General features: G+C 42.4%; 1 protein-coding gene across 2 annotated transcripts in view; it reads right to left on the bottom strand.

The window, feature by feature from the left end:
- Positions 1-1243: 1243 nt before the first annotated feature.
- The window catches only part of trip10b (thyroid hormone receptor interactor 10b), a 24062-nt gene continuing 16112 nt past the window's right edge, over positions 1244-9193 (bottom strand). The window contains exons 11-16 of one of the 2 annotated variants that reach the window (XM_048249457.1): positions 7849-7872; positions 6216-6325; positions 5734-5866; positions 5534-5601; positions 5121-5257; positions 1244-4258 (exon numbers count right to left, since the gene is read on the bottom strand). In XM_048249457.1, coding sequence (XP_048105414.1) covers positions 4116-4258; positions 5121-5257; positions 5534-5601; positions 5734-5866; positions 6216-6325; positions 7849-7872 — 615 coding nt within the window. In that variant the 3' untranslated portion in view covers positions 1244-4115. The remainder of the gene's footprint in view (positions 4259-5120; positions 5258-5533; positions 5602-5733; positions 5867-6215; positions 6326-7848; positions 7873-9193) is intronic. The other variant, XM_048249458.1, reaches the window with a different exon arrangement.

Genomic DNA, 9193 nt, shown 5'->3' with positions numbered 1-9193 from the left:
ATAGCCAAGCATACCTATCTCCTGCCGTACTCGAGGCCACCTCAGAACTGGGGGGTAATTCCAAGTGCGTGCATTGTAGGAGGTTTACCACTGAGTTAACTTACCCAGGTTTGTCACTAAACCACACACTTGGAATACCCCCCCTGGAGCTTGTGAATATAAACACCATTGTGTGTCAGTGTGGGCATGGAGTATTCAGTGTACAGTGTCTTTATCTTTCATTAGGGTGTGTGATGATGCACTCTGACTGACTGGATGGGTTTGGCCACATGCATGCTTTTTGGGGTAATGTTTTGGTGTGAAATGTCAAAAATGTGTTTACATCTATTTTGGCGTATTTGTGTGTGTGTAAGTGAGAGAGTGAGAACTAAAGTGTGTACAAAGATGTGTGTTTATTTGTGTGTGTGTGTGTGTGTGAGAGAGAGAGAGTGTGTGTGCAAGTGTGTGTGTGTGCAAGTGAGAGAGTGAGAACTAAAGTGTGTACAAAGATGTGTGTTTATTTGTGTGTGTGAGAGAGAGAGTGTGTGTGTGCAAGTGTGTGTGAGAGAGAAAGATGAGTGTGGGGAGAGGTGCAGTACATTTCACAATCCCTCTGTCATTAGTATTGTTTATGATTTACTGTGAAACTTCATGTCAAGGTTTCATCACTGGAGGGTTTCAAAATAAAAGCTTGTTGTAAAGAACATAATCATCACACTCATTAACTTAATCTATGACATACACGCACATGCACACGCTAACGCACACACGATTAAACATTAGACATTTTATTTACCATGACAGTTTATATGTTACATAAAAAAACAAGGGGAAATGACAGCATCCATTTTGGCTGTAGACCCACTATGTACATTACAGTAGTGTTTCTAAGGCACAGTGACACCTCTAACAGGGAGCAACACCCCCCCTCTGGCTCAAAGACCATCAGCGCAAAAAACACAGAAGAAGACAGACACTACAGAGGAAGAAACATAAATCACATAAACACACACACAAAATTACCTCATATTGAGTTAAAAGCAAAAAAAAAGAATCTAACACCAGAATTAAAAAATGGAATACGGAAAAAAGGCATTAAACCATGAACCAAAATGATCCTAAACCCAAAGGTCCCTTTCCAATACAGAAGTACGAAGGACAGTTTATATTAGCTATATTACTATATGATATATCAGAGTTTCTGGAAGATATATATATATATATATATATATATATATATATATATATATATATATATATATATATATATATATCAAGATATATATTACAAATTTGATAAATACTATAGCAATATGCCATTTACACACACTGCACAGCAACTCTTTACAGGGCAAGTATGGATTATAAACATTCACACACTCATTCTCACAAACTCACACATTTTAAGATGGAGAAAAGAAATTACTTGGCACACACACACACATACAGAATGGACATTATGGAGATATGACATTTAAAAAAATGTTAATCCCTCTAATAAGAAGTGATCAGTTACACAGTATCAGATTGAGCAGATAAAGTTACTTTAAAGTTCAAAGAATTATCATTTAACTAGAGCACAGCCGGATATACCTTTCGATACAAGATCTCCTATAATGACGTTCAATGAAAGCTAACAGAAGAGGTGTCGACTATTTCAACATATGTAGTACTAAAGAGATAGTCCTAAAGAGTGTTGAAAAGAGATTATTGTGAAACTGTTTAAAGGTATTTTTGTTCAAAGTATTTGTATGAGATGATGGATCACTGGCAGTCACAATGGGCATACTATGAGGCAAACCCAGGCCTTTCCTCAGCTTGTAGATATCTGTATTAGATGAGTATACCAACAGATTTAGATGCACTAAACACAAAATATTACATTTTTATTTACTTACAAAAAAAGATAGCGGTTAATGCCAGTCAAGCATAGGCCACTGCATATGATGCTATTTAATGTCCGTAAATGCCGAAATGATTGTCTTCATGATTAAGCATTAGCAATATAGCATGAGTGAGAGTGGGGTTGCTAATGGATATTCCCACCGGTGTTGTTCGGCCGTAGCCAAGTTGCTTTCATGCCGGCTCTTTTCAATACAGTCCAGTTGGTCTGCGCTGATGGAGACGCACCTGGAAGACCTCCCGCTTGACTGTCTGTTCCTCCTCGTCATCTGACATTTCATATATTAACTCAACAGTTATTTTGGGGAAATCAATCTCTATTTTTTCTCCAATTGCCAAGGCTAGTCGCTTTTTTAAATTATGTAACTTAATTATTTTGATTTAATGGTTATGGCTACATTGTGTCAAACGTTATGTTGAAATGTCCAGGGATATTCCAACTCATTGAACGTCTCTCTGCCAATCATAAACAAATAAATAGTTCCATAGAACCCATTTGTTGTATAATGTTCATTAAATGAATAATGTCATTATCCAATCATTAACATATCAAGCCATAAATCTGAATCTGACTCACTGACAGTGATAAGTTCACAGATGTCCATGGTAATTAATGTTAGTTAAAGAAAACCGAATGTAGATTATTATAAACAAATATATGGTGCATGCATTTTAGAATGGGACAAACGTTTAGAATGGAACAGTAACCCTAATGGGGTTCACAACCAAAAAGCTGAGTTGAGTAATAAATAATAAATTAGATTTCTACAGTGCTTTTCAAGGTACCAAAGGTCGCTTTACTCATAGGGAGAACTGCAATGTCCACAACTGAAGCACTCCATTCGTGGAGTGTAAATTAGGTTTAGAAGATAGGTGTAATTTTTACGAACGTACGTGCCACTATCTTGTCTGGTGTAGCCAGATCCATTGATTATTTGCGTTAGCTAATTGTGGCAGCAGATGTTCCGCGAACGGAACGCTTCAGTTACTTGCTCAGTGTAGCCTCCCAGGTAGACGATAAGCCTTGTAGAACTTGTAGGTACTAAAGGTTCTTAAAGAAGCTCAAAGAGGGGGTATTGCAAATGGGGAGATGGGCTTGAGTTCTGGGTTTGGGCAGCAACACTGAATGCTTGGTCCCTATAATGATGTCAAGATGAATCGTGTAAGCTGTTAGATTTAAAATGGTGCTCACTGGCGAATACACAGTCTGATGTTTATGTATTTGGCTAGTTGATGATTTTCTCGGAATTGGAGACATTGTGGAAAGTCTTGTGACTTATCTGAGGTGCGTGAGGAGATGATCTGAATTACAATATTTGGAAGAGTGAGAAGAATGCTGCATTCTGCACAACTCGTTAGTCGGAAATCAGACTTCAATTTTGACTTCAAAGTTGGGGTAGATCGACTTGCCCCGAGTTCAGAAGTAAGAACTCTGACTTCGTGTGGCATTCCATTGTACTTTTTTCCAGAGGGAGGTTGGAATTTTACAACCTCAGTTTGTTTGGAATGAAGGTCCAAATATAGGTACCATCTAGGTCTTTTGGTAGGCTACTGGAGTTCAGTAGTATCCATAAACTGTGCGTGCAGTTTTGCACTGTAGTTGCACAGTGCAGAAGGAAAAGTTAACTTTAAAGCTAATGGCAGGTATACAACTTGTAGTCAGGTACAAGAGTATACCTGCCATTAGCTTTAGAGAGTTTCGTACAGTGAAGTAACATATCTGGAATATCTTAAGCCATGTTATCAGCCAACTGTCACTTAACTTGAGGTAAGCAGTATGAATGAATGCTTAACTTGAGGAAAGCAGTAGGATTTCATTTTAGGCATGTTAGCCCAATATTAAGTGTATTTCAATGTAGCCATAAGCTGGATGGATTCCATGTTACAGGACTGATTTAGTTCCGTTTCAGGATCTTTTCGAGACCCCAAATGTTTATTAATGAAAATGTTATGCATAACTCATGGTAGGTCTATAATGGGTTTTTTTTTGTCCATCCAATGTAAAAGTGATTTTTTCTTGAGGGAAATGTTAGCATTAAAATACTAATCCTTGCTAGCCCAGTGTCTGAAATCTAAAATCCTAATATGACGTTTGAGGAGGGAGATGTTAGCACTAGCATGCATGCTAATCTGGCAGTCCTACAGACAAAAGGTGAGCCACGATGCATTAGCATTAGCATTAGCATTAGCCAGGAAGCCGTGTGCCCCGTCCCCTGGACTCCCTCCTTCCCTCCTCAGTTCATATTGATGTAGGACGCGGGCACGTAGCCCTCGTCTCCGTTGGAACGTCTCACACGCATCCAGCCGTCGCCCTGGTCCGACTCCATCACACTGAGCTGCTCGCCCTCTTGCATGCAGATGGTGCCGTCGCTGGTGCCTGTGGTGCAGGTGGGGGTATTACATACAAGTTAAGAACAAAATTATTCATACCCCCTGGAAAATATTGATTTAATGTTGATTTTCTCTTGACCAATATGTTTGTTCTGACTGAAAATCACACTGCCACATGCCAAAAGGTTGTAAGACAATGTGGTAGAAACATGGAATCAAAAAAGAAGTTTTTCTTTGTATCTTTTTTTAACATTTCAACTCATAAATCGTATATTACATAACATTGCGTATTTAATTAATGAAGATTTAACTACAAGAAATGTCTACGAATGACACAAAAATCAAGTAATAAATAGTGTTAAGAATTACAGTCATGAGGGAGTGAATTAAGGGAAAGTAATGCCTTAGTTTCTTTAAGTAATGAGCAATTTGTTAGACTACTTGTACTTTTTTTTTTGAGTAACGACTCCAACATTAGTCATGTTCATGTCCATGACTGTTTTTGTGTGCATAATCAGGTTTGTGTCTTTGTCAGTGTCAGTCTATCTATACATCTGCTTGTGTGTGTGCGTGTGCGTGTGTGTGTGTGTGTGTGTGAGAGCGAGTGTGAGGGTGTGAGAGAGAGTGTGAGAGAGAGTGTGAGTGTGAATGTGTGAGTGTGAGTGTAGTGCCAATGTGTAAGTGTGAGTGTGTGTATGTGTAGTGTCATGTGTGAGTGTAGTGCCAATGTGTAAGTGTGAGTGAGTGTGTGTGTGTGTGTGTGAGTGTGTGTGAGTATGTGTGAGTGTGTGTGAGTGTATGTGCATGTGTGTGTGTGTGTGTGTGTGTGTGTGTGTGTGAGAGTGTGTGTGTGTGTGTGTGTATGACTGAGTGAGTGAGTGTGTGTGTGTATATAAGCTTCTGCTCACCGTCAAAGTGGTACAGGGCAAAGCACTGGCCCAAGGGCACCTCAGGCTCGTCGTCATCAAACTCCTCATAGAAACCGTCCTCGTACACCCCAGGGTCTTGCAGAGTGGGGCCAGCAATGACAATACTACCAGCGGAACTGAGGAGTGTAACGCCACACACACACACACACACACGCACACGCACACACGCACACACGGAAACAGATGTTGCAACTCATGGATAAATATACACTCAGAGACACAAAAAGATCAACTCATGTGATGTGAGATGAACTCATACTGATGTGTACCCAGGGGTAAACAACACAAACACACACACACACAGACACAGATACACAGACACACCGACACACAGATACACACACACCCCCCTAAATAAACAAACACACATACACACACAGATGGACAGCTACCTGTTCAAGTTGTTGTTGATCTGGGAGTTGATGTTGTCCAACACTCCACCTGCCTCATTCAGCCAGGTCTATGGAACAGTCACAATGTTCACATTAGTGACTGTAGCGCGTGTGTGTGGTTGTGCGTCTGTCTGTGTGTGTGTCTGTCTGTCTGTGTGTGTGTGGTTGTGTGTCTGTCTGTGAGTGTGTGTGTCTGATACCTCATATTTGGCCAGTTCTCCCTTCAGCCTGCCCACGTTTTGGGCCGTCTGATGAATCTGGGGCTCCAGGCTGGAGGGGTCGCCCAGCGCAGAGTTCTTCTCATACACACCCCGCATCTTCTCCAGGGCCTCACTACGCGCGCGCGCGAGAGAGAGAGAGAGATGCTTTGGTCATGCCAATAAAGCTCAATTGAATTGAATTGAGAGAGAGATACAGAGAGAGAGAGAGAGAGAGAGAGAGAGAGAGGAGAGAAAGTGAGAGAGAGAGGAGAAAGTGAGAGAGAGGAGAGAGGGGGGCAGCAGAGAGAGGGGGAGAGAGAAGAGAGAGAAAGAATGGGGGGGGACAGTACGATTGTACTTCCTGACTAGGAAGTAGAGTAGGGAGGAGGGAGTGATTCATCTTTAATTGGCAAAGTTATGCCAAACCGCAGCCATGGCGACTGTTGACGAGGGTGCTTGCATGTAACCGTGGCGATGCCCACCTCTGGTCCATCTCCTTCTGGAGGTCTTTGGCGATGTCGTCCACCTTCTGCTGCAGGCGCTTCTTCCTCTGCTCTGGGGGCAGGTGAGAGAAGTCCTCGGCTGCAGGGGGCTGTATGAGCATATACACACACATTAAACACATATTACACACGCACCTGCACTTAATACATAACACACACACACACACACACACACCTGCACTTAATACATTAAAAACGCACACACACACATTTAACACATACCGGTAATACACACACACACACACACACACCTGCACTTAATACATTACAAACGCACACACACACATTTAACACATACCGGTAACACACACACACACACACACACACACACACTCTCACTTAACATACGTAATTCACACACATATAACTCACCTCCCTAACCCCATACACAGGCACATACACTTAAATACACATACACACACACACACACACGTTTCATGATTCAATTCTGTATTACAGGACTAAGTACTCACCTGCACACGCAATGGTATAAACACAAATGGGACACAAAAACCCACACACACACACACACACACACACACACACAGGTGGACAATGCGGCTTCAGAGAGAATCTCTAGATCAGCTCATTAAGGGCATCACCTGCCTTAAGTGCACAGGCAGAACGAATACATGATGGGACTTTCTCTTTCTGAAGCCAGATGGTCCATCTATGCAACCTGTGGAAACCACAACAGACCACGAGAAACCGCGAGACCAAACCACCCGAATGCCTTTGTAAGTAATGCCAGCGGATCGCTAGGCTCCTGAAGCCCTCTTTCAGTCACAGCGTGATCCCGCCTCGTGTCGTTCACTCCCAACAATGCTGCTTGCTTACTGGTCACCAAGGCTGCCAATCAGACTACACCCACCACCCCAACCCACCAATGGGTCGCCAGAAGTGCTAAGAGGGACAGCAGCATGCAGCATGTTAGCCAGGAGTGAAGACTATGAGGTGTGTAATTAAGCAACAGAGTACAGTTCACTTACACACAGTAGATGAGGGTGTCAATCGAGAGTTAGAATGCGGAGAGTGCGGAGAAATGGAATTCTAAAAATCTGAACACACCAGTGACCCCAGTTTTTATTCCCCCTTTTTTTTTGATTGGCTAGATAGAAACCTTTTTTCCAAAATAAAAGTCCTAGTTCTGAGGAAAGCACAGTGGGTAGGTACTGTGTGTGTGTGTGTGTGAGTGTATGTGTGAGTTTGTATATGTATGTATGTGTTTGCGTGTGTGAATGTGTGTGAGAGATGTGCATGTGTGTGTGTTGTATGTGTGTGTTTGTATATGTATGTATGTGTTTGTGAGTGTGAATGTGTGTGTGAGAGATGTGTTTGTGTGTGTGTTGTATGTATGTGTTTGTGAGTGTGAATGTGTGTGTGAGAGATGTGTATATGTGTGTGTTGTATGTGTGTGTTACTATATGTATGTATGTGTTTGTGTGTGTGAATGTGTGTGTGTGTTGTATGTGTGTGCGTGTGTGAATGTGTGTGTGAGAGATGTGTATGTGTGTGTGTGCTGTGTGTGTGTGTGTGTGTTGTATGTATGTGTTTGCGTGTGTGAATGTGTGTGTGAGAGATGTGTACGTGTTGTATGTGTGTGTTACTGTACCGTCGACTTGTCTTCTCTAGAGTTCTAAGGAGGCAAGAGGAAAGAAACACACATCCATCTGGTAAATTTTGTGTGTGTGTGTGTGTGTGTGTGTGTGTGTGTGTGTGTGTGTGTGTGAGAGGGAGAGGGTGAAACACACATCCATCTGGTAAGTTTCCTTGTGGTGTGTGTGTCTGAGAGAGAGAGGGTGATAGAGAGAGAGAGAGAGAGAGAGAGAGAGGGGTGAGAGAGAGAGTGAGAGAGAGAGAGAGAGAGAGGGTGAGAGAGAGAGAGAGAGAGGGGTGATAGAGAGAGAGAGGGATGATAGAGAGAGAGAGAGAGAGAGAGAGAGAGAGGGTGATAGAGAGAGAGAGAGAGAGAGGGTGATAGAGAGAGAGAGAGAGAGGGTGATAGAGAGAGAGAGAGAGATGTTTTGCCATTTCATTTTATTCCCCCTTTTCGTCATGTTCTACTGTGAATGCTTTGGCAAAAAAACAAAAACACATTGTCATGTGAAGCAAATTTGATCTGGAGAGAGAGAGAGAGAGAGAGAAAGAGAAAGAAAGAAAGAGAGTGAGAGAGCGAGTAAGGAATAGCTTCATACAGAAATACAGTGACCTAATTGACTTGACCTACAGTGAGTTGTAATTTGAAAGAGAGAGAGGCAGAGAAAGAGAGCGATTGATGGTGGTGGTGGTGGTGTTGAGAGAAGTATATCTCCCTCTACAATTTCCTTTTTGTACAATTTTAATCTCGCTGTATCGACTGCAACATTTAACCACCCCACCCTACAAACAAAACCTTTGATTGAACAAAACCTCTCGAGCCATGTAACTGCGTAGACATAGGACAGCCAAGCCATTCAGTGAGATGGAAATATAACGCGTTGCATTATAACAAATATTACCACTCACAAACAAAACATGACTCATTGATTGGTGGAGATTCTGAAAGCATGCCAACTCTCAACCAATCAGCTGGCGCCCAGAAGCTCTCAACCAATCAGCTAGTGCCCAGAAGCTCTTTTCTGCCAATGGGACTCTGACCTACGTGGCTCACCGTCCAGTGAAAGGCAAAGCGAGAGGTCCTCCCCGATTTGATTGGGCGACGCAGGGACTTCAGGCAGTAGGACAGGGGGGCGTGACTAAATTTGGACAAAACCTGTCCGTTGGGGAGGGAGTGGGCGGGGCAAGGAGGTATGTGAGGAACGGGTGGGAGCTGGAGGAGAGAGGGAAGGACAGATGACAGGAAAGATTATAAAGACAGTATAGGTCTGAAGAGAAAGAAAACTGATAGGAAAGAAAAGCATTTCAGGGAAAGCACTTTATTCTGTGCAGGCAACCACCCACACAGTTGATCTTCTCTC

The sequence above is a fragment of the Alosa alosa genome, chromosome 7, assembly GCF_017589495.1.
Source record: "Alosa alosa isolate M-15738 ecotype Scorff River chromosome 7, AALO_Geno_1.1, whole genome shotgun sequence".
NCBI classification, from domain to species: domain Eukaryota; kingdom Metazoa; phylum Chordata; class Actinopteri; order Clupeiformes; family Clupeidae; genus Alosa; species Alosa alosa.
This window is presented reverse-complemented; position numbering and strand designations above follow the sequence as displayed.